Raw genomic sequence first — 25,450 nt, forward strand, 5'->3', positions numbered from 1 at the left:
AAGTGAGTAAATATTAATATACAAAACTGACTTGGCTTTTGGGTCGCAAAAAGACGCAAATACTTGCTGAAAGAGCTTGTTGTTTGTTTTTTTTTTTGTTTTTTTTACATAATAAATACGAATTATAAAACACCTCAATAAATGTTGTTTTGAAGGAGGAATATTGAATGATGTGTGAAGTTTTCTGACGTTTACTTTACATGGTATATTCGCTGTTTATTATATTTTATGTTTTTATTCGTTCTCTACCTTTTAGAACTTGTGTATAGTTTCAAGCGTGAAGACATGATAAAAAAGGTTGACCGTGTTTGGAACATTTCTTGTAACAACAACGACTGAGCGCCATGAATATTTGAAATCAATTTCTCTATCTTTATTTTCACATTTGAGAACCTATACAGATCTTCTTTCCTGTTTTTTTTTCTCATAATTCTGTCCCAAAACCAGTAAAAAATGAGATAAGACAAACCCACATCGCACAAAATTTCACAACCTTTATCTAGAAATACAATCACAGGGTCAAAAATGTGTTCAGGCAGACTTCTCATTGTTACTTCTACAAACACAGCCCTGCTTTGGTGAAAGCTGTTGATTCATAAAAAGTAAATCAGATCGACAACTGTTCAAATGAACATTAAAGGAAAAGAGAAACACACTGCTCTCTTTCAGCACTTGCTATACGAGGACGACGTCTCACAACCCGGAAATCAGGTAAGTGGATGGCAGAATAGTTAATAAAAACACTCAGAAACTCAATACTGAGTGAATTAGGTTCGTTTCCGGTTTTCATTGCATCGTTGCCCACCAAGATATTAAATGTAGAAAGCGCGTTTACGTTTTTTTCTTTGTATATGAAAAGGAACATGATACGGCCAGAAAAAAAAATCATTTTTAAAAGTGGGGGTGATATTGCCTTTGCTCAGCTACTGAAACTAAGAAGAAATATTGTCTCGTCAGGTGTTCCCTTTGCTAACTACATTTTAAACAAGACAACAAATTGACGACATCCTAAAATTTAACTAAGGCTCTTTATTGGTAAAAAAATCGTATCATTCTAAAAAACAGATTAATTTTCAGTAATAGCAAACCATTACGTCGTTTACCGACATAAGAAGAGGCTGAGTGCTCTATTATCCTTCGGAACAGTATTAAAATAAAAGGTCAATTCCGCGCAAAGACACTAAAAATACATTAAAAATGAATTAACTCAAATTTTGTCGTTAAGAGATAGTTTTTAATTGCACCATACATTCGTGCGCTATTTTTTTTTTTTTGGGACTGAATTAAGTACTTTACATGCACGAAGTATTATTTGCTTAAACAGAATTACAAAGTTACAGTTTAAAAAAGTAAAAAAGAAGCCTCGGTTGTCTTCCATAAATTAACGTGTCCCTATTTTTTGCTTTCCTAATGAACAACTGGCAAGAAATGGATTAGAAAACTATGAGTAGCCCAAGAAAGACCCCATTTGCAACCAGGCCACCTCCGAAACTATTAACGCCAGACCCCTGATGTCCTGTATAAAGGGCGATATTGAATATGTTCTCATCACTTCCTTACTGGCAAATGGTCGGATAATCAATTTAGCCTGGAAAAATTTTAAGTTACAATGCATGGATTGAAACATTAGAAATTTATCAGTATAGGTTTGATAAACAGGTTTAGATTTTTCCTTTTAAACTTGGCATAGTAACTTTATTTGATATTTTATTTTAAATAATGTCATTTGCTCTTTCATAGGGTGCAAACCAAAATCATTTCCCGATATTTTAAGCTCATTCGATCACTTAACACAAGTATGTTTTGTTCTGCATTTTGGATTGCTGGGTGTTGTCTTCCTAGATTACCAATTTTTCTTTGTCTTTACTGACTAGGACATATAGCGCCGTCTTAACCAATGGGCCCGTTGTCGCTTTTCGTTCTTGGTGCTCTTCTCCTGGCCGAAGGAGGCCTGGGAGAGAAAGGAGCCTTTGAAAGGATTCTTGAAGTAAATCTCGGCAAAGGTTAGTTAACGTCACGGTGAATGATTTCTATTTGGACCTTAACTCGGTTTTTGTAGTATGAAGTGATTTAGAAGTATTGTTGAGTACTACTCCTGATTTAATTACAAGCTGTTTCCTTTTGTGATGAGGTACCGTTGCTTTTAGTTAAACTGTGTAAATGAGCTTCATAACGAAGGGTTTTATTTAAAATTCCAGTTATAATTAACTCTCCGTTAGAAATAATCACTCCACCCGGAGTAAAAACTGCTCTATCTTATAAGAAGGTACAGGTACATACTGTCTTCAATGTACTGTCTTCAGTATACTTCTTATTTTTAAACTCTGAGCCAAATTGTAAATTTTTTCGCAGTGTAAACAAAGCATATTTACCAGCATTTTTATTCAGATAACCATAACCCGATCAGCACTACATGGCTGGAGAAGACATTAAAAGATACAAGCCTTTTGCCTACAACACTATGTTACGTAACAAATACACATCTAAAAGATCACTGTTAACGACAGTACACTCTTATATTAGATGCAGACATGCCAGAAAGCAAACGCCACTCAGAATCCCACCTCTACGAAGGAGACATCAGATTGTCAGAAAGACAGCGGCTGAACAACGTCCTTTTTGGAAACCCGGATGGATCTCCCTCGCGTGCTGCTACTAATGTTGACAAGATTAAGTGGCCCAACGCTGTTATTCCTTACGAGTTTGATTGTAGTGTAGGTTAGTCTTACCAAGTGAGAGGTATTTTAAATTACAGCTACATTGGACGATTTAATACTTACGCAGCAGTGGTGAGCAAAAAAACATGTTCGTTTGCTATGGCAAACTAATCTTAAACATCGCATTTGTCTCATAAATAGGCTCATCCTGGTGTAAAAACTTGTGAAACCAATCAGTGACGTGAAACATAGAGCGAACAAGGCAAAAAAGAATCTCAAATCAATACACAACAGGAAAACAATAGTTCCAAAACAAATTAAAACTCCACAGGTTTTTACACCGAGGTCAACCCCATAAATAACACTTGATACTCTTATTTTACGGAAAATATTTTCTTCCTTCTCTCAGTTCTGGAAAAGCGAAAATCCTTTCACTGATAAATTCGAGAAAAATGAACATCAAAATTGAGACAGGTCAAAAAAGGTACCAAGTCAAAGATCGCACGATATATAAGTATAAGTCATGTAAATTCGCTGACTATCCAAGGTCACCTTGAACCAATTAAGAACTCAATTGAAAAAGAAAGGATTACAAACCAAAGCAAGTCTGGCATTGGCCGTTTTTATACTGGAGCCAGTTCCGTTGTCAATTTTTTTTTTTTTTTTAAAATATCACTGATCAAAAGCCGTTGTAATTCACAGCTAGTATCGATCGAGCTGTACGAACCACGATGGAAGCCATGGCCGAGTGGGAGAGTAAAACATGCATCAGGTTCGTGAAGAGAACAACTGAAAAGGAATACCTGTGGTTCCACCGTGGAATGGGGTAAGGCTTAAATACAATTCTTAATTTTTGACCTGAATAGCTGGCAAAGCTAAACCTAAAAATGGCAACCTATTCACGTTAACAGTCATTAGTAGAAATTCGGGCTCGTAGTCTAATTGTTAATTAGTGTCGCCATATATATATATATAATCGTGTACTTTGAGTTATAACACGAGAAACGTACTGAGAATGCGTCTTTGAATTCTTCTAAAATTAAGCATTTTTCTCGTAAACAAAAATTCTCATTCCTTTATCAACTCTCGTTTTGTGAAATAGCACTGATAAGCATGACCTTAATATGCTGAAATTACTCCGAAAACCACGTTTTTTTTTACCGTTAATCGATTTTCTTGGCTCTACGGTCCTAAATTTCTCGAAACTTTGCTAGAAATGCACTTTCCGACACTGCAGTAAGTTTTTGATGAAATTTCCATGTACAATATTTTACTTTGGCTCATGCGCATAAGCCAAAATTTGGACTTTTTTTGTTGTTGTTGTTGCTGAACCGTTCCGATTTTTTCCTTGCTCCTTTCCTTTTCGTTTTTCTCGGCTTTCTTATTTTCTCTATCTTTTACTCTGTGCACCCTTTCTACTGACCTGAAAAGTTTTGATCTTAATCAATGGAAAACCCTGGAAAGGAGACCATGATCAAGTACGGGTATATTGGCCTGTTTTAGCACCAATTTTACACCAAAAACTGATCACGTTTTTTTCGATTAGCTCTGTCGGAATGCAGTCAATATTCAAGATGGACAGTCCTGTGGAAAGATCTATCCAAACTCTATAAGTTGCACACCACAAAAATCTGCCGACGTGTAAATTGGTGACGTCATTAGCATGTTAAGGGATAAGTTACAGCAGTTTTCAATTGAGTGTCGTAAAACCAAAACTAAAGTGTGTAATGACTCTGGCCAATCACAAAAGAACACAGACAATCCAGTAAACCAATCAAAACTCGAGGCAAATACATGTAGCCGGCACGAAGCGCGGGAAAACGTGCGCAAGCGAGTCACGATTGGTCTTACTTTTACATCTGATTGGCTGAGAAAGTGGCGCCAAAGTTTTCAACCAAACACTAAGTTTATTAAATAGATTTAGCCAAGCCTAAAGGCGGAGCTCCCAATTTACTGACCAATCAGCCTCGTCCCCAGGCCATACCGCGCTATGCGAGTGAGCGGAGGAGGACTGGAACCGAGCGCGATAGCGCGAGGCCTGGCACAAAATGGCAAAAAAGTCCCAGTTTAGCGAGAAAAAGTCCCAGATGTAGCTCGACAAAAATATACGTTTTTCTGTGAGGAAAAGGGAATATTTCTGATTCATGAGAAAACTGCATCTCTTTTGAACATTTGTGGACCATTTTAGATGGCGGAGACGAACTGTAATGCAGTTTTTTCCTGCCTTGCAGAATGGTAGTCGTATTAAAGTCAAGAAAATTACATGTAAGGTCATGTAAGCTTTAAAAAATATTGTGTTATCATTGTTTTCGTTCAGTACTACTCGTAGTGATACATGTATCTAGAGCAATGGCTTGCCTCTTAGAGATGGGCATGGGACGAGTTCTCTGTGGTAAGCAAATTACTTTCGCCGGGTACTAGTAACTGTGCTAGTTTTATTTAAAATGGGCGTCGATCTCAATGTTTATAGAGCTAGGGTCGGGATTTTCGACCTTTGTTGTTTACAATGTGCGAAAACAAAGAAACAATTAAGCTTACTTGAGAGAAGAGGGCTAATTCCCCGATACATGTAAGCTTGTCACTGATTACTTGTACTGTGAATTTTTATTTCGCCTTTTAGGCTGATCTTGTTAATACTGAGTAATAATCTAACTCTCGTAAACCAAAACTTTATTTGATCTTGTTGTAGCCTGTCTTTTTCTTGTATACTCTGGCTAATTTCATTAGCAGGAGATGTTTATCCAAATCCTGGGCCAAGTTCAAGTAATATATAACAAGTATGTTTCAATCATTTTCGTCAATGCAATGAGCTTATTAAATAAAATTACAGCTGGTCATGACTTATTGCAGATTCCAAGTGTGAATTGATGACACATCCATTGTGTAGCACCACTAAATCAGCAATTTCCCTCAATTGCAGAGTAAGCATTTCAACTGAAGTTTATGTATTTTGTTGCCAATTTTATGTAGTTTTAACAAATTCACCTGCTGACATGTCCAAAAAGAAACAGAAGTGCACTGCTTTCCCTTACTGTATCATTGTAGACACAGCTGGTTTAACAAAGTATGATTCTTCTGCTATTCTCTCTCACATTTACTTGCAAACAAACACATAAACGCAATATATATATTCTGTGTTTATATGTTTATTTGCAAATAAATATCAAAATATATAATGTTTAAATATTGTTTGAACCCCTCCAGAAACAGCTGGTTACTGCGGCTTTCAGGCCAGCTTCTATTTAATTTGTGAACCCCATTCTGCATTTTTGATAGCCCAAAATTATTTATATTTTCCTCACATGAGTACGATGGCTATTTTCCCATTCCTTAAATTACCACTTTTTTATGTCTTACAGAGATATTAAAGCTGTGCTTGACTGACACACACACACAAACACATAAATGCAGTACAGTATAAAAAGTATTTGCATGTATTCAACTCTTGCAATATATACTAAAACTAGTAGTAATTGGAAATTAGGGGAGTGCATTTGGTAGGGTGGGGTGATATGGGAGGGGGGAGTATAAGCAGGGAAAGCTGGAGGCAAGGAGTGGGAAGTACAATATTATGTTTTCATAATCTCTTGATATTTGACGTCTGTCCATACGAAAATGTATGACATTGCTCAAGCTGATGAAACCTGATTTGCTTGTACCAACCCATCTTTCTAAAGCATAAGAGAAGAATAAAGCCTTTTGATTGATTGTGCCAAGTGAAGTGGCTAAAGGTCTTCAATGAATCCAAATAGAGTACAATGCATATCTAGTATAGTAACATTTACTAACAGTAACAAACAACTTTTAAACTGAAATGTAGCCATTCCAAACATGTTGATACCAGTCCATTAGGAACAGTTTTTTGTTTCCTTTATACAATCATAAAATACAATAGATGTGTTAAAAGAATTTGTTTTTTTGTTTGTTTGTTTGTTTGTTTTTTTTTTGGGGGGGGGGGGGTGGAAAGTAACTCAACAGTAATTTAAATGACTCAACAACTTAAAATAGTCTGCATTCATCTTGTCAATGGTTAGTGGCCGAAGGGAATTTGGTATATTACAGAGTCTCACAAGTCTGTATGCAGAGAGAAGTTGAATCTGTTAGGCAGCTGACTTGACACATCACAACTCGGTGTCGTCACCGAGGCGAATTGCAGCGTCTGTTTCCTAGAAAACAAACCACTACACAGCTTTCTAATTTTTTGATAAGTAGCTTTAGTCAAATATTTTGCTACTGATACTTCGAATAAATAGTTACAACTTCAGTTACCTTGGAGAAAAATGCGAAAAATATTCGAAATAAGCGAAGGCAAAGGAACAAAGAAAGCACACACGAAAGCACAGTCGAAAGTATCGATGGATTACCAGCTCTGAGCCTGTTATCTTTTCACCGCTGTTGTTGTTGTGTTAGCGCGAAGCAAAAATACTCATCATACAACTTTCGGGAACTTTCCACGAACGGCCACTATTTTATCTCCGTTCACGAACAGAGAAATTGATCGATAGAAACAGGTCCCATCACCAGTAACAGTTAGTGGACCATATTCTTCAAGCTCTTTAGGTCTCTTTAGATGGAACAATTTGCTGCGCATAAAAATCGATATTTAATTTTTCTACCACCGGTTCCTTAAATACAAAATCTCCAATAACTTCACGAATTTACTGGCAGACATGGATGAAGGAATCCCAGCCTAATTCTGACGCGTTTTTAAGGTCTTGACTGAAGTTCAATCGTTGAACAGGCTCCGCCATTTTGGATTTGCCGTTTATCGCCAGGCGTCCTAGGCGAACTTTCCCGACAAGCTTGGCGGGTGACGTCACATCCAAATTCGCCGGGGACGACTGGGGACGAGGCTGCTGACCAATGATAGAAAAAATACAGTACTCGAGCCTGAGATCCAATGTAAACCATTATTTGGTCAGCGATAAACTTCAAAAAAAATTCTACCTCGATGAGTTCTATATGTGAGTCCGCGATGTGGTCAGCTGTAGTCAGCTGATACCTTGTTTTGACAGCTGTCAATTGACTATGACATGGATGTCCAATATCAAAGGTGTAAGCTGGCGTTAACCATAACCTTAAACCGATTTCTGGAGTATGGCCGCCATGTTGGGGCAACTTCGTCGTCGTCGTCGTCGCACGCGCCCGCGAGCCATGCCGCTAGCCATGATGACCATGAAAAACCAAAAGCATGGGTCGGCTAATTTTCTATGGGTATGGGGGCTCAGCTCTGCGGCCCTTCGGGCCGCTGGGAGCTCCGCTACTAATGCAAATTACATTCGACACTCACGTGAAAACCGCTTTAATTATAACGACGACAGAGCTATCTTCAATCCGTCTAAAAGTAGTCATTTTTCCCGACAGCTGCTGGTGCGAGGTTGGTAAAGTGCACCGTCGTGCAACATGGCTCTCCATTGGACATGGCTGTGAATACAAGCACGTGATGACTCATGAGCTCGGACACGCGATTGGTTTTTGGCACGAACAGAGCAGACCTGACAGAGACAACTACTTGAAGATCCACTGGGAAAACATTCTTGAAGGTAAGTTAATAAAATAATTGCTTTTAGTATATACCACACAAGTGAATAGTGCTTTTCGCGCGCGCTGATTGGTTAACTCAGAGGTGTTTCGCAAATTACTATTCACCTCCAAGCAGCTAAAGAGAAACAAACTGCATTCGCGCGTAGCTTTGTTTACCGAACTGTGATGTTTGGTCCGCTAGTTATTTAACTTGTATATTTACCTCACCTTCACTTCGGTGAATACTTGTTAACTATTAATTGAGACCCTTCATTTCCATTTCTGAACACAGATACGAGTGGAGGAAGAAAGGGTTATAATTAATTTTGCTCCACCTTAAGGCTAATTTGGACGTATTTCTATTACGTAAAATTCGAGATTTGAGTATAAGATTAACAAGAAAAGCAAGAAGTTCTATGAAATTGCAGATACGTCATGACAAACGATGTAAGATAAATTCAATAAGCTCAATACCGCGCCTGCTATGCCGCCTTTCTAATCTGAATCTGAGTCAAGATTTTTATACCTTTTGTACCTTCTTTGAAGATGACTTATCCTAGGTTGTTGAGGCGGCTGATAGAAATGGTGAACTGATAAGGACATTGCTTGCTTGCCGCCATGTCAAGTTGTTATTCTGCTGCCGAATTATGTTATTAAATAGTCGTCTAATTTTTGCCCACAAAAGATGAGTTTCGTTTTTCTTTATTCGGTGGCGCATTTCCTGAAATTGGGTTTTCAGTCTGCCCGCTTTCAGAAACAACTGAACTGATTAAGTATAATTATTTACTTTTTGTCAATTATTTTAGTCATTCTCTAATATAAATCCAATTCATAATCACATCCACCCAGCTTTCCTTTTATGGCAATAACTGAGCTGCAACATCTCTGTATACATCTGGGCCATCTTTAAGGGTTGATCTTTCCTATTGCGTTGTTTTAAAGCTTGTCTGTGTATTTCGATGTTATCAAACCGTTGCACAGAGAAGATGCGGGGCCCCAAGAAGCAATACCGTCCAGGATATTACAACAACACAGGCCATGCGAGCTTATGATAACGGGATAATAGTAACTTTCGTTAGATGCTACGCGGCTAATAAATAAGGCTGAAACAGTTATCAGGAAGAAGGGATGGTCCTTCTCTGACTTTCATTCTCTATTAAATAGGCCTTATGCATGATAACGTCATAAGCTCAAATTTCACCACCAAGCCTCGTTTACGGAAATTATTCTAAACGTTGCGCCACTTTCATGCAGTTTTCACGTTGGTATTCTTTTCATCTTTGCTGCTTTGGGAATTCGTTTATGATGATATTTACAAGTTTGCACTTTGAAAGCGAGGCCTGGTGGTGAAACTAGCCAGGTTCACGTAAACATGCATAAGGGCTATTGACTATCCATTTTGAAAATATTCTCAAAATATTGGTTTTCTCAGGCATGGCGTACAACTTCAAAAAGAAAGTTCAAGGAACAGAAGTAGTCGACTATGGTGTCCCGTATGATTACTCGTCCATCATGCATTACCCATGGACCGCTTTCTCCAAAAATGGTCAAATGACAATGGAGCCAATCCGCCACCTCAATGGAAAGACCCCGTATGTGAGACTAAGTGACGATGATGCATTGCAGGCACGCAGGATGTACCAATGTTCCAGTAAGAGTTTACGAAATGTTTTCATAGGCAGATAGATATGGGAAAAAAGAAAGCACTTTGAATTAGGTAATCGAACACCTCGAATTTCGTTAAAAATACTCCGCTGCGCGTCGTATTTTCAACTCTTTTCTCGATGTTTGGATATCCCGATGAAAACACTGTCTCACGTGTTTGATAAATTACTTACAAATTCAGCCTCTTCTCATCCTTAACCCCGTATAAGAGCGAGGAAAGTTAAACCTATTATGCTTACGAAATACCAAGGTAACTGTAGTTTAGTTAATATTTCTACTATAATTATAAAAATGTGTGCAAACAGCATCCCGAATCCCCATCTTTCAATTTTTTTGGAAATTTAAAGTAGTGGAGAGCCAGCTGCGTCACTGAGTTGATATTCTACCTATTCTTAGTTTAGAACAAACTTATCATAAAGATTTAGCGCTAACATGTATTTGGTTCGAGATTTGATTGGTTCACGAGTTTGGATTGCCCGTGTCCTTTGTGATTATCAGAGTGATACTTTTTGGTTTTGTTTTAACGTAACTCAATTGAAAACTGTTCAATAAGTTATTATCAGAAGTACATAATCTAGAAGTCCACATCTAGCATTGGGGCGCGTGCTATCGGATTCGCGTGTGTGCTATTTTTAGAACATCCTTGCGCGGGAGACGCGCGAGAAAATGCCGTGTGACCTTGCCAACATTTCACTCAGAAAACAAATTAAAATTGAAAACAAATTCAAAAAATACTCCGAAATAAAGGGGAAGCATCGATCTAATTATATTTTATGAGATCTGTGATGGAAAAACATCCGATCATAACCAGAGATGAAAAAGGTTCTTTCCGTTTCAATACAGTGATAAACTCCTTGAATTTAATATTACACAGGCAAATTATGCGCCCTCGAAGGGGGAACAAAAACCATAGAAAACGAAACCTTTGGTAGAATAAAATATTTAGTTTTTGGTTAAAGAAAGTATGTTTCGCTTTGCTGAACGTCTTAACATCAACAAAATAATATTGTCTTGCTCCAGGTGTTGCTCCTGAGCTACAAAAACAACCACGACTTGAAGCTCGTTTGGAATACTCGTTTTCTGAATTTCGATATTAAAATTGCTAACTGAAATTGTTTGGGAATATTTTCGGAAAGTGAGCGATACAACAATTGAAAACACATTATTTTCATTGGCCATTATTTTTAACTCAAGCGTTTTGACAGTCGTATTTCTCTTAAATTTTGATTTTAATTTATAACCGTACGCGTCTGACAGTGTTGAAATTTGAAGTTTGTAGGCAAGTGAAAAGGCAACCGGTCGCCGGTTTCCATAAGCGAGCTCCCAAAACAAACATGCGGAATATTTGTATTTTAACGAGAGAGTTATGAACATAAGTACCTTAAACTTTTATATGGAAAGTATAAAGTTTCGTCGTATTTAGTTACTGAACAACAAATAAATGAAAACATGATCGTTCAGTGAATTAAACTCGCATTTTCATTGATATATAAACAAGTACATTACCTTAAATTAAAGTTCTCAGATTTACTTCTCAAAAAGAACCTCCATTTTTCGAATCCGAAAGGCGGGCGGCATGCATTTCTAAAATGCGGTACTCGGGCTTCCCTTGCAATATTGTTTGAGTTCAGGTCTAGAAATATTGTGCTTTCACCGCTCTGCTCGCATAAGGTCGACTCCAAAGACACCTTTAGAACCACAGAAATAGTCACCAAAATGTTTCTTTCTCTTGTGTAGCCGTCCTGTCCTTTTAGGCTTCGAAAAAGGGCTTGATCTTGAAGCAGAAAGTTGTTGTCACATGCATGGATCCCGGCTGGTGTTCGCACTTTCAGTGTATCTTATAGTCGTCGCGCTCGATTTTAACCACTTCAGGGACAGCCGGACTTTTTACAATAGCAATAAACCTGTACCAAGATGTAAAAGGCATCTCCAATATGTAATAGCCGTCTTTTTCTCTTGGGTTCCATTTATCTGAAGTGTCTTTACATTTTGAATTTGAGCCGGTCGAAGCAGTCAGTTTCTTTTACGCTCGCTGCCGACTCTACTCTGACTCCAAAACACAACACATTCTACTGGAGATGCTCCAATGTTTTTAGTGACTTCAATGCTGTAATCATCGACAGAAGAGGAGACCAGTGATTCGTATCCGGTTGGTTTAAATCCTCACTAAATGCACATTTTGATAAACAACAACTTGAACAGTAAGAAATTTCGTGGTGTCGTTCGCTTGTTTTCAGCAGTTCGGCTCTTCTTGCTCAACTTCAAAAATTTGTTCAACCAATCAAAGGCGCGCTGTAAAAAATACTTTTACGCGATTGGTTACTAGTTCGCGGCAAAAGCCGTCTACGTAATTTTCTCGCGCGTCTCGCGCGCGAGGCCTGTTCTAAAAATAGCCCTACACGCGAATCTGATAGCACAAGACCCATTACTAGAGATGTGGACTTCTAGATTATGTACTTCTGTTATTATTTATTTTCTCTTTTATAAATGTATTTCTTCTTAGGTCGTACGGAAAGAGGAGCATCAGGTAAATAATCGTTCTCTATTACCACTTTCCAGTGATGAAAATATCTTGTACATGTATTTGGGTAAAATATTTTGTGTACTTGCAGCTATAGTGAAGTGTTATCGCATGTAATGTTTTGTTTACAAATTTAATACATAGACAATGCCTCTATATTCTACGTATCTTCTCTCTGTTATAAATACGGATCTATTTCGTTTCAGCCTATACAGCACCCGAAAGGTGCACAGACAGGGCCAACACGGCTGATTGCGAGAGCTGGAGAGATTCTGGATTCTGTACAGAACACTCGTCTATGATTTATCACTGCAAGAAAACCTGTGGATTTTGTTCAAACAGTAAGTATTAGAAGCCCTTCCTAAAATCATCGTAAAAACAGCAAATCCATTTGCGTGAGTGAGTGAGTGAGTGAGTGAGAAGTGAGTGATAACTTTATTAAAGTGCCAAAACCTTATAGCCTGGGAATAATACACCATACCAATTAGGGGACACTGCTAAAAACTAAAAACTACACTAATACTAATATCAATACAATAAAAATATATATAAGTGATATAAAAATGTTATTTTAATCTATGATATAAAAAAATGTTGAAATCTTAACTAATTGTAAAATTATGACTTAAAAATATGACTTGAAAGGCGTTATGTGCAGCATAGGATGCAGCCCTTACAGCCGGTTTCCATTAACCCTATTCAGACCGGGCTTTTTTTGGTCTTTTCAGACCCCCCCTCCGTAACTTCCAGAATATTTAAGCAATCACAATGAAACTTACAGGATATATAGTATGTCTCAAAATCTATCTTTTGGTATATGTCACATCACGTGACAATTACATCATAATGTCAAAACAGCCGCCATCTTGGATCCGCCATCTTGGATTTCGATTTTTTTCCAAAACGTCAGAAAACCGCCCAAAATTACTGGAAAATACTCAAAACCAATAAAAATGTGCCTAAAACCCGTAAACAGGTAAAAATAATTGCTTTTAAGTTATTTTTCATTTGAAAATTACAATCAACTTGCCCGTTTTCGGGGCACGCTAGCCCTTCCGTGCGAGCAAACACGGCGGATATGCCATGTCATCACGCTTTTGTTTGCGTTGCAAACACTCTGATTGGTGGAAGTTTTCTTCCGTTTCAGAAAATCGCTAGAATGTTTACTTTACAATTAAACGCTAAAAGAGCTTACTCTAATTTTTTTCCAATACATCGCTTTAAACAAACCTAAAACAATTGCAGTCGTCGGATATTTGTATTTGTAAGGAATCTCAATATTTTTTGGTCATGCTGAGGATTATCTTTCCGATATTTGAAGAACATGCTTTTACGAAATTAATTGCCTTCGGTCAAACTTATTTACTTTGTGGTTGCGAGCGTTCTCCTGATTGGATAGTAGCCTCCACTGTGTAAATAGTTCACCTCGAATCCAAAATAATACCGTATCGTTTCTGAGGAAACGAAACAAAAACTAAGAAACATTTCAGTGTAAATGGCCCAGGTTTGTTATAAATTACCACCCAGTGTACAAAAACTGTCGACGAGTGTCTCCGGCCATAGATGGAAAGGTTCAAAATGAATTAACAGGTAAACGTGAACAGTGTTTGACTCATTTTGTACTCATGTGGCCATTTTTTGACAATAAAAGACTTGCTCTCCATATTCGAAGTTCAGAGCTGATAATTAATTACCATGACCAAGCCTCCTTAAAGAGCAGTAATTTATTATGGTGTTGTGTAATTAATACTGTGGATTAAAATTATTGTCTTACAGAGCTACACGCGCTTTTTTTATGCAGGACTTCCTTAAGTTAAACACTTGATTTCTTCGAAAAAAAATTGTCATTCTCTTGCTGGTCATGACTTTTAAATAAAGTGACTTATAAACAAACACAAATTCCTTTGCCCAAATTTAGTTTCATTTTCTTGAAAAATACAACTATACCCATCAACTTTATTTTTTCTGCTTTCTACAGATGGTTGTATGGACAAGCAATTTGAATGCAAGAAATGGGCCACGGAAGGAAAATGCTCATCCGATAAAGCTAACATGGACAAGGAATGCCCCCATACCTGTAATGTTTGCAAACCCTGCACGAGTAAGTACATGAAAGAAACCTCATGGATATTCGGGCTGCAAGCAGGATCTAATTTATTTATTTCAGTCGTCCCGGCTGAGACGTTTATACGGGCAACAGGAAGAAGCAACGAAGCTTGAGATTGACCCTGGGAAAAACTATTAGTTGACATAAGCGACATACAGTGAACTCATGGTTTATTGCAAGAGAATAATAATATAAAACATGACTGCTATAACCAATTTTGTATACGGATGACGACTGGCCTTGAACCTCGCACGGCTTAAGGTGGATTTCCACTGACGCGTAAATTTTTACGTGCGTGAAAAAATAGAGACAATGTATGAACGACTTGCGTACACGTTTACGTAAGTCGTTCATACATTGTCTCTAAATTTTTACACGCACGTAAAAATTTACGCGTCAGTGGAAATCCACCATTAAAGTGTAATTTCCGCGATTTGATAAAAAAAAATTGAGCCATGACAATTTTTGGACGCATTTTTAATATTAATTTTCGGCGTTAATTTTGCAGCAGCCCCATCAGAGACGTTCTGCAAGGATAACACATTGACGGCGGATTGCGAAAGTTGGAAGTCCAGTGGGTTTTGCACCGCGCATGATGCAATGATCACTCATTGCAAAAAGACTTGCGGTTTTTGTTTATCAGGTAGAACCGCTCAAAATAAAACTTTGCCTGCTGGTAGTTACCTAAGAGTATCCCTTTCAAGTCCAGGTTGTTTGTAAATCGTAAAGATGCTCAGTGCTTATCTCTTTGCCTTCTTCCTTCCCTATGAGCGTCCACCGTAGCTCTCCACCAAACTCTATTCAACGCAATTTTCTTAGGTTTTAGCCAAGACATGTTCTATGCTCACAGATCCTCCAGCGTGCAGCTCCTCCAGGACTGCTTTGGTGGGTCCTCTCCCAGGAACCCTCAATAGGGTTTCAATTCGAGAGCAATCTTAATGTTGTTCATATAGGTTTTGGGAGTGTGTGTCAACCTACTTGCACTTACTTAGTGTATAGTATAGGAGATCTTCAATCTGTGATTACACTACTGTCGATATCAGGTTTCAGGCATGATTGATGCTTTACGGTGTATTTGCAAATTTCTTCTCGACGTTTTCCCTACAAAGCCTTCATTAACGTGATCTGTCATAAAAGACACAAAATTTGAATGTGACACGCCGTTCGTTTTCACAGATGCCTGCTTCGATGTTAAAAACGACTGTAAGAAGCGCGCTGCAATTTATGGTGAATGCGATAAAATCATTATGGAAATGGAATGTCCTTATACGTGTGGCTACTGTGATGAATGTACAGGTGAGTCGGTAAACCTCTCGTAAGCGGTCATATTAACAACCTAAATTAAATTCTGAAAATTTTACAAAACGTGGAGTGGTGTAGTAACTGTATTCCACCTCGATCACAACAATGAAAGGAAAGCGAAAATTCGTCCGAGAATTCGGGTGTTCGAGAAATGTTCGACTTTAAGTTGATGAAGCAAATGCAGAGGAAACCAGGTTTAGTTCGACTTATCGGGAGACCTGGTCAAGTAAAATCAATCAACCGCTGGGGGGGGGATAATATAGATGATTGTCATTCAATAGTGCAATATTTCGCTTTCTAATGTCCTTTACGTAAATGTTACCTCACGTCCATCAGACAAAAATATCCGCTTTTGCACCTTCCCGAAATTTCTCCTCTACCACCTTTTCTCGCGTTTACTGGACGAAATTAATTTTGAAACGACCAATCTTAGCGTAGCTCGACCTTTTTACCTCTAAAAGACGCTGTTATAATTTCATTCCTGTTCGGTCTAGACATCCATCACAGAATAAGAGTATTTTGACTTCTTCACGTACAACCCTTAAACCTTAGTTGAACAAGTTAACTTTTTTCTCAAAAAATGTTTAAAAACGCGTTTCAGAACTTGTGAACTTTAGAATTTTCTGGGGGTAGGCCCCCAGACCTTCCTAGCACAATCTTGTCTCGTCTATGCTAAAAGTCTGATTGGCTACGGCCATGTCAAAATAGAGTGAAGGCTCCTCCTCCAGTGATGGATTATGTCAGAGCCAAAACAGAGGAAAAGTAGCTATGACAGTCGAGGCCACGGTGCAAAAGAGGCTCAATTATATTTTGAAAATACGGCCACGAACTTGAAGTCTCAAAAGTATAGTTCATCGTTTACTATGTCCTAGCTATTGAAAAAAATAATGTAATTGTGAATTTTAATAAGCTGATCGATAGGCACGGCAATATTCCCTTTCAGGTTCATTTTGGTAGTGCACGATAAACGGAGCTGCCTGCTGCTATTCCACTGATTTTAGCGAAACACATTTCTCTATGGGGGGGGGGTTTAATAAAAATATAGATACAAATTACTATCACATAGCTTGATTATACCCCCCTTGGTTATTCAGGAAATGCCTCGGTTCGTGCATTTTTCTGCACGAGGGTCGCAGCCAAACTGCAAGCATGTTTTATTTTTATTTTTATTTCTATCTTGTTTCACAGCACCAGCACCAACTGATCCACCAGTAATTCCCACCGTGCCAACAACTTTGCCCAACAGGACTGGAGTGGGTGAGTCTGTCCATTCTTTCATCGTCTATGTTTGCATTTGCTTAAAGTTTGCTTTTTTAGGCTCAAAAATTCGGTGGTTAACAAAATAGTCTTCCGGATGACGACAATTTTTTTGTTGCATCCCCTGTCAGCTTGACAAATTCATAACTCCGATATTTGACCGTTAATTCTGATATCTGATATCTGATATCTTTGGTCAGTTGAGTACATACACAAAACTCCCTACTATCGGGTTAACTACAATTCTGCGATCTCGTTATTTTAGAAAAAAAGTAAAGGTTTTTGTTTTAGGCTCGAAATTTCAATTATCCCCAATGATGATTAACCAAATACTCTTCTGATTGACGGCAATTTCTTTAAGTTACTACATCCCCTGTCAGCTTTACAATAAGCTAAATTCGTATTAAGCGCTAATATCTGACCCTTATTGCGGAAAACTAGAGTTTACATTGTAACGTTTTGGTATTTGGTAAAATCTGAACAACTTTGCCCAGTTGAGCACATACATAAAACTCCCTACTATCAGTTAACCCTCGGACGTACAAGCAAACTCATACCCCCACCATCGTACAAGGGGGGGGGGGGGGGTGGATGGAACCCCTCCCCGGAGTTTTCGTTATAATAAGGCGTAGCGAAATAATTTTGTACTGAGAAGAAAGCCCTTAGCTTACTCTACAAGATGGCCTAATTTTAATTGGCTGTGACGTCATATGACGTCATATGACGTCACATGACGTCATAATCGCCGCCATCTTGGATCCGCCATCTTGGATTTCAACATTTCCTTAGAAAGTAAAAAAATAACGGAAATTGATGCAAAATCAAGCCAGAATGCTATTGGAATGTAAAAATAAACCAATCTTGCACTTCTGTTTCAAAAAACTGGAAAAAATAAAGAAAAAATTTAAAAATGACGCTTTTTGGCAAGACATGCTTGTATTTGTGACGTTGTCATGGCAACATCAAATGTCATGGACACATGGTTGACATATCAAAATTTCCGCAAAGGATGATTGAACAGCTACTGAAAGTTTCAGTATTATAGAGTAAATCGTTTTTTCAAAATTTGGAAAAAAACCTTATGGGGGGGGGGGGGTGGCATCCACCCCCCCTTGTACGTCCGAGGGTTAACTACAATTCTGCGCTCTCGTAATTTTTAGAAAAAAAGGTACAACAGAAACAGTAATATTTTGTCATTTCCTTCATCAGGTTTGATATGTGTTGACAAGCGTGAAAGCTGTCCAGCATGGGCTGCTCAGGGAGATTGTAAAACAAACGGCTACACAGAAATGGCCTGCCGCATCAGCTGCGGGACACGGTGCGACACGTACCCAATCAAGCCAAATGGTAAAGATGATTTTTTCTTAGGGAAATGGTCAAAACTATTTTACTCAGACAAGACCCACCACTCTGCAAAAAGACAGGTGGTCTCTTCATGTACCCACCTTTCCCCACCTTAAAAGATGGTGTCTTGTTTGTATAGCCCCCACTCTATCAGGAGTAGAAACTAAGAAAAAGATTCAAACCTTCTTTTGTCATTTCCCCAGCAAGACAAGCTTCACCTAATATGAGTCTCAACTCAAATTTTAAGGCCAATAAATTTTGTCCATTTGGCTTACCAGACAGGTGGTATATTGCATAACCCCACTACCCCTACACAAGGTGGGTCCTCGTCGAGTACACTTGTTATGACCACTTCCCTTATAAATCGCTCTGTTAACATCTAAGGGTTAGTATGTGATTGGGTATTCCAAAATGGAACTTGTGCGGAAAAACTTAACACCTCTGTGCCCTGTGTTTGAAGCTGGTTCAACCACTAGTCTATATGGGCGTAGACCGCGAACTAATGTAATGATGTCTAAAAACTGACTCCAAATACGCACCCTGATGTAGCTAGGTCCTCTAATTTATTAACGATACATGTTATTAACGCGAATTTCAAACATTCGCGTTAATTTTATTGATGTAAACTTGTTTACTATAAGGATTTAACCATAACTTTTCTTAAATTCGCGTTAATTTTATTACGCGTGAATTTTGTTCGCGTTGTTTCGTTATATTTCTATAATAAGGTATTAATTCCCAATACACTGATGTATGATTTCCAATTAAGGATCTGTCTTAGTTTTTAGGCTTAACAGCTTACTACACACCGAGACACCAGTAATTGTGTTTACTGTATAAAGATATTTTGAGGTGCCTTAACGGAGAGTGTTTGTGTTGTGTTGTTCGTCCTTCGTATTCGAAGATGACCATAAGACATCTAGATTCTTTGGTGAGTCCGCAGATGGCTGATAAGGCCAATCTGGGCAAGGAAGCCTCTCCCACATGTGGAGCAGAAGTGGGTAGGGGCTGTGCTGTTTGTGCTGACGGCTCTTCCCTTGCGTGCTGTTCGCTTCTCCTCGGCTTGACGGGACCTGCGTTTCTCTGCTGCCTGGGCTCCTTTTGAAATGCATTGGCGCCAGGAGGGTCTGTCGGAGGCAAGAGACTCCCAGGACTCAGTGCTGATGTTAAAGTCTTTTAGGGAGACTTTCAGACTGTCCTTGTAGCGCTTTCGTTGCCCTCCAACTGTGCGCTTGCCAGAGCAGAGTTCTCCGTAGAAGAGCTGCTTTGGAATGCGATCGTCTGGCATGCGAGAGACGTGGCCTGCCCATCTCAGCTGGGCCTTGCGCATGATGGTTATGGCGCTGGAAAGGTCTGCCTGCTTCAGTACTTCCGTGTCCGGGACTTTGTCCTGCCAGCGAATGTGGAGAATGTTTCGGAGGCACCTCAGATGGAAGTGGTTGATCAGCTTCTCATGCCGTCTGTACGCAGTCCAGGTTTCGCAACCGTACAGTAGGGTGGTGAGGACCACAGCACGGTAGACTTTAAGTTTGGTATTGAGGCTGATTCCTCTTCTCTCCCAGACTTTCTCCCGCAGTCTCCCAAACGCGCTGCATGCCTTGGAGATTCTGTTGTTGATCTCAGCGTCAATGTTTGCATTGCGAGAGAGTGTGCTTCCTAGGTATGTGAAAGACTCAACTGCCTGTAGTGTCTGACTATTCACCGTTATCTGCGGCTCGTGGTACTGCTTGTTCGGGGCTGGCTGGTACATTACTTCTGTCTTCTTGGTGCTGATTGTGAGGCCGAAGTTGTTGCAGGCTGTGGAAAAACTGTCCATCTCCGCTTGCATTTCTTGCTCGTTGCTGGCATTGAGGGCACAGTCGTCAGCAAAGAGAAAGTCTCTGAGAACAGTCTCCTTCACCTTCGTGACAGCCTGCAACCTCCTGGGGTTGAACAGAACGGAGAGTAAACCACGAATAAAAAAAGGCAATCAGCCAGTATCACAACTTTTAAGTGAACCTTACAAAATTGCCACATTTTTTTTAAAATTACATTGCTGACAAAAAAATTACAACATGAAAATAACTGTACTGTATAATATCCAGGAACCTGCTCTGAAGCATTTGGTCTGGGATGGCCTGGAAATTACGCGCTTCCTGACAGTGCATTCAGTGCCTCGACTGAATACCGTCCAGGTTAGTTTGTATCATCATCATTATCATCATCACTTTTTATTTACCCTCGGATTTTTAGAGTAGATTATACAGCTAAAATCTCCGAGCATTTCACAGTAAGCACAGTACAACGGGCAAAGACCAGACCACAACACTGTGAACTTCATGCCCTACTCTTCTGTATGATTATTTCTTCTTAGTATAAATTAGTTGACCGCGCAGGCACCATTTTCTTGCCTAATTTTTGGGGGGCCTCTTTTTCTTTTTCTTTTTTTGACACTATCCAGCTCATAAATGCTAAAATTCCACAGTTACTGAGACAGAGTCAGTCCACGTGGGTAAAAGGTTCAATGTTGTTTTGTCATCTTTCTAGGATTTGTTTGTTTGTTTGTTTGTTTGTTTGTTGTTGCTTACGCTGTTGTCGTTTGCTTCTAGATACCTTTACTAAACCGAAGCTTGTTCTGAATACTGACAACATTCACTTTTGTCTATTTATTTATCTATATTTTTATTTATTTATTTATTTGTTTATTTATTTTTTAATTCATAAATAGAGGCTTCATTACTCGTATATGCATAAAAACGGACGCTTAATTTCTATATTATAACTATATTTTTTTTGTTTTTTTTTGTACAGATGGTTACAGAGCATCGGCGGACAATGCTCGTCTGTATTTTGAGGATGATCAAGATAACAAAAGGATTGGCGGGTGGTGTGCAAATGATCGGGACAATCAGTGGTTACAGATTGATCTTGGTAAAATCAAGAAAGTTAGAGCCATCGCCACACAAGGTAAACCACACTGCGACTTAGAGCGACTTACTACGATGCCCCTCGAACTTTAAAATCTCCCACCTCTTCCCCCCCCCCCCCCCCCGGCCCCCCAAAAAACCAAGTAAATGAACAGCTTTTTGAACGTTTCCAGGCACGGATCGTCTCAAACATAGGAAAGTATGGCCTCGCCTAAAAATAGACGTTCTTATGTTTAAAGATAGTGTAACAATTATCCCTCCGTAATCATACCAAACCCAGCTGCCGACGAATTCTTATTAATTTTAAAAACTATTTTGTTGGGGAAACGATTCGCCTGAAGTATCGAGAGCATATTTTTGAAACGCGTCTGATGTTCCCCATTTCACGGCAAAATTCTAGCCGAAAACCTGGGTTCTAGTCAGCGATCGTGACGTCATTCTCTCGTTTTACAAGAGGCTACAAGGATATTTAAGCAATCTACTTTGCAACTCACTTTCCCAGGGCCGCCAGCCAAACAAACTTTCCCGGAACAAGTTTCTTTCTCTTCTCCTCCATGTTTTGCTCCGCGACCGTAGTAAGTAAGTAAAGTCTGTGTCCGAGCCATGAGGCTCATACAGCCGGAGCTTATCCCGGTTTCCGTAGCATTAAGCGACTAGGAGTATTGCTTCTCCCCCCTGGATGGGATGCTGGTCCATCGCAGGGTTACCCCCCAGCAGTAAATTCGCCGGTACCCATTTGTACACCTGGGTGGAGAGAGGCACTGGGAGAGTAAAGTGTCTTGCCCAAGAACACAACGCAGCGCCCCGGCCAGGCCGCGAACCCGGGCCGTTCGACTCGGAGTCGAGCGCGCTAACCATTAGGCCACCGCGCCTCTCACGCGACCGTAGTAAATGTTCACTTAAACCTTCAGCTCGCAAAAAACTTTAAACTACACTGTAGTTATAACACTTTGACAGGAGAATTATTAAGCATTGGAAAAGTGTATCACTATTCTATGAAACTGAAGAAAAGCAGACAAAAGAGGTAGTCTAAAACAGATTAACTAAAACCAGCAACCATACTCAAAATGAGAGTCAACGACATTCACAGGGCGATGCCAGACAGAATGGCAATGAAAAGCAATAGCAGAACAAGTAAACGATATCCAAACAAAGCACCGCCAACTTTATATTCTTTTCAAATTTTAACCGTTTACCGTAAAAGCCGCCACCCCATTGAGACCCTCTTAAATAGGTCAAGTGGATAACGAAATGCTTTCTCCAGCAAATATTCACAGGCACTGTCCGACTTACGCTTTTAACATTACCCTCACTTGTGATTATTTGCAGGTCGTGACGTTTTTCACGAACACGTCAAAGAATACAAACTGGCCTTCAGTAACGATGGATCCAACTTCCAGATTTACCAGGAAAATGGCCAGGAAAAGGTCAGACTACTTAAATATGTGTAGAACGAGTGTCTGTAACGACACATTATGTCGTTACAAAAATACAAAATAAGCTCTTCAACTACATTAATTTACAGTTTTTTACTTGGGAGTTTCCCAAAGGGAACCCAAGTTTAAAATTGCCCTTCGTTCTTGTTCGCGTTCAGTCACATATCGCCGTCGGGGGTCTAAAGCGCATGCGTCAAGTCCCAGTCTGCACAGTACAGATGCTGTCGTCGTATTCTCGACCCCAGAGAACTTCTACAAGAGCTGTGGGTTCGAGAATGCTGTCGTCGTTGAAAGTTAGCAAGGATTCCATGATTTCTAGGGCGCTGAAATCGCATACAAACGAACACTTTGTTCGCAGTAGACTTACATCGCTACAAGAAAAGTGGGAATTTCTTTCCACACTCTACATTACCTTACTTTCCGATCGCCACTTTAAAATAACCAACACCCTTCCCCCGAAAATGAATTATTATAAGAAGTCCTTGACCTCTTGCTTGTGTGAAAAGGTTCCATCCAGAAAGTGAGTATTACATGGCACGTGTTTAGCTACGGTGCTAACCGTTAACACGGGAATTAATTTTTTTTTGTATTATTTTAGAACTTCATTGGTAACTGCGATCATTTCACACCAGTGGTGAACACATTCACCCCTGTGACGGCCAGATATGTCAAGATCCTTGTTGGGAAATCCTCATATCCATGCATGAGGGTCGAGTTGTATGGATGCGACGCCTAACGGGGGTGAGTAAAGTTAGGTCCTATCCACGTACACAAAGCAACGACAGCATGAATCGTTGACACTCCATAGACTGTTCACAGCCCCCCCCTCCCCCCGTCCTTCCGTATCTTTCTTCCATCGTTGGACACAGGGAAAGAATCGCGCGAGAGCTCCTCGTGCTTCGCAATCGCGCTCGCTCCCACGCTGTTTCTCTTGCGTTCTTTTGTGATGTCGGATGACAATACAAAAGAAGAGGCTGTGAACAGTCTAGTTTACACATGCCTATTGGGCATAGCTTCCCAATAAATCATTGCAGTTACCTAAACACTGTACTGATGGACACCACAAAGTTATTACTGCTTTAATAAGAATCGTTCTGGATGAAATGCTGACAACCTATCTCCCGAACCTATCACCCGGGGGGGGGGGGGGGGTACTCAAAAAAGTTTTATACGGGGAGGCTCCGCCCCAAGTTCTAACCCCTTACCCTTTTATATACCATTTTTGACAGAAATTGTACTCCTTTCGTATACCTTTAACTGAAAAAAGTACCCCTTTCATATACCTAAGAGACATGGCGTGGACTTAAAATAGGACGTTTTCTTCTCATTTTTATGTAGTGCTTAATAAATGAAAATAATACAGCCATAATTGCGTCTGTTCGAAATATTTTTTTATTAAAGGCCCTTTTGAATAGCCAAATGACAGATTTCCATACCCTTTCATATACTTTTAAAACTCGTGAAATCCCTACCCTTTTATATACCTGAAGCCTGAAAAAGGTACCCGGCCCCTTTCGGGCGGAGCCTCCCCGTATAGGGCATTATAAGGAGTACCCCCCCCCCCCCCGGGACCTATCATTGTGATCGTGTGTGTAGTAAGCATACGCAGACGCACATTGCCGTTATTTACCTATCGGCAACCATTAAAAAGGCATTAACACACGGCTTATTAGGGATTAATTATAGGGATTCTTCCTTAAAACCCCAAGAACTGAGGATAACGCTTTTTGCCTGTGCCTCCGTGGTATGCGATTGTTTACATACATTGTAATTTACAGGCAGTTAGTTTCGTCAATAAATAATTCTGGTACTTCTGGATGAACTATCAAAATTGAATGTTCCTATTATAAGGAACGTATTAATATTTTTATTTTTGTTTCCCTTTACAGCTCTTCAACTTCTTCAAAGGAAAAGCTGTTACTTAAAGCAATCAGCTTACCCTAGTAAAGCAAAGGTTTATCAGTCACGCCGATGTAATAATGAACATGAAGTTAAAATAAAATTGCACAGTTAAAACGCAAATCGTCATGTGACATTTGTTAATGCAAATGAACCCTTTCAGCTCCATGAGCGATCACCATTTTATTTCTCCTAAAAATAACAATACAAACTTAGACCTGAACGTCATGAGAATACTGTCAATATTGGAACAGATCAGGGATCCGAAGGGAAATGTTATAAATAATCAAATCAGTGTCCCATCAAGGATGATAATCAATTTATGAAGAACGAGGGAAAAAGGAAGAATTTGTACATAACTTTGTATCGGGGTTTAAAGACTTGATACATTAAAATTCTTGTTCGAGTTACAGGTCAAGTTGTATTTTCTGTTTATTGACACAGTGCAGTGTCTTTTATGTAGAGATTTCGACAATGATAATATCAACATTAATTAACGGGCAATAAACATCGCTTCATACAACATCCATTGACCATTCCTCGACCAATATGATGAGTAATCAAGTAGAGCTCATTTTCTTGAAGTAAAACCTAAATAATGTTATCAAAGGGTCCCGTTACTGGTTGTGTTTTCCCGTGAAAACAGTGCTTTATTTTTTCAAGGAGTATTCTCTCCTTCATTTAATTTGAACATTTTAAGAGCTTATAAAAGTTGATACAACTTAATGAAAAACTTAAACTATTGCAAAATTAAACGCTTGATAAATTAAACATTACTGAAAAATTTCTTAAAATAATACTCTAATAATATTTATTTTTACCCCTAATTTTGA

General features: G+C 39.2%; 1 protein-coding gene across 1 annotated transcript; it reads left to right on the top strand.

Annotated features, from left to right (window-relative positions):
• The first annotated feature begins 1,880 nt into the window (after positions 1-1,880).
• LOC144644205 (zinc metalloproteinase nas-15-like) lies at positions 1,881-24,734 on the top strand. Its single transcript, XM_078503640.1, has 17 exons — positions 1,881-2,003; positions 2,530-2,718; positions 3,360-3,483; positions 8,022-8,200; positions 9,613-9,848; positions 11,137-11,143; positions 12,573-12,707; positions 14,345-14,467; positions 14,982-15,116; positions 15,650-15,769; positions 16,964-17,032; positions 18,242-18,379; positions 20,461-20,550; positions 21,167-21,322; positions 22,612-22,709; positions 23,317-23,459; positions 24,608-24,734. The coding sequence occupies exons 1-16, from the start codon at positions 1,898-1,900 to the stop codon at positions 23,452-23,454; spliced, it is 2,043 nt and encodes a 680-aa protein (XP_078359766.1). The 5' UTR covers positions 1,881-1,897; the 3' UTR covers positions 23,455-23,459; positions 24,608-24,734.
• The last annotated feature ends 716 nt before the right edge of the window (positions 24,735-25,450 follow it).

The sequence above is a fragment of the Oculina patagonica genome, chromosome 1 (genome assembly GCF_052425735.1).
Source record: "Oculina patagonica isolate OP01 chromosome 1, crgOcupat, whole genome shotgun sequence".
Taxonomy (NCBI): Eukaryota; Metazoa; Cnidaria; class Anthozoa; order Scleractinia; family Oculinidae; genus Oculina; species Oculina patagonica.

Excerpts from the sequence above, each read along its gene's own strand:
- LOC144644205 (XM_078503640.1), top strand. The coding sequence starts at position 1,898 with ATGGGCCCGTTGTCGCTTTTCGTTCTTGGTGCTCTTCTCCTGGCCGAA. Across the intron at positions 12,708-14,344 it reads CTGTGGATTTTGTTCAAACA|ATGGTTGTATGGACAAGCAA; the intron begins GTAAGTATTAGA and ends TGCTTTCTACAG. Across the intron at positions 22,710-23,316 it reads AGGAAAATGGCCAGGAAAAG|AACTTCATTGGTAACTGCGA; the intron begins GTCAGACTACTT and ends GTATTATTTTAG.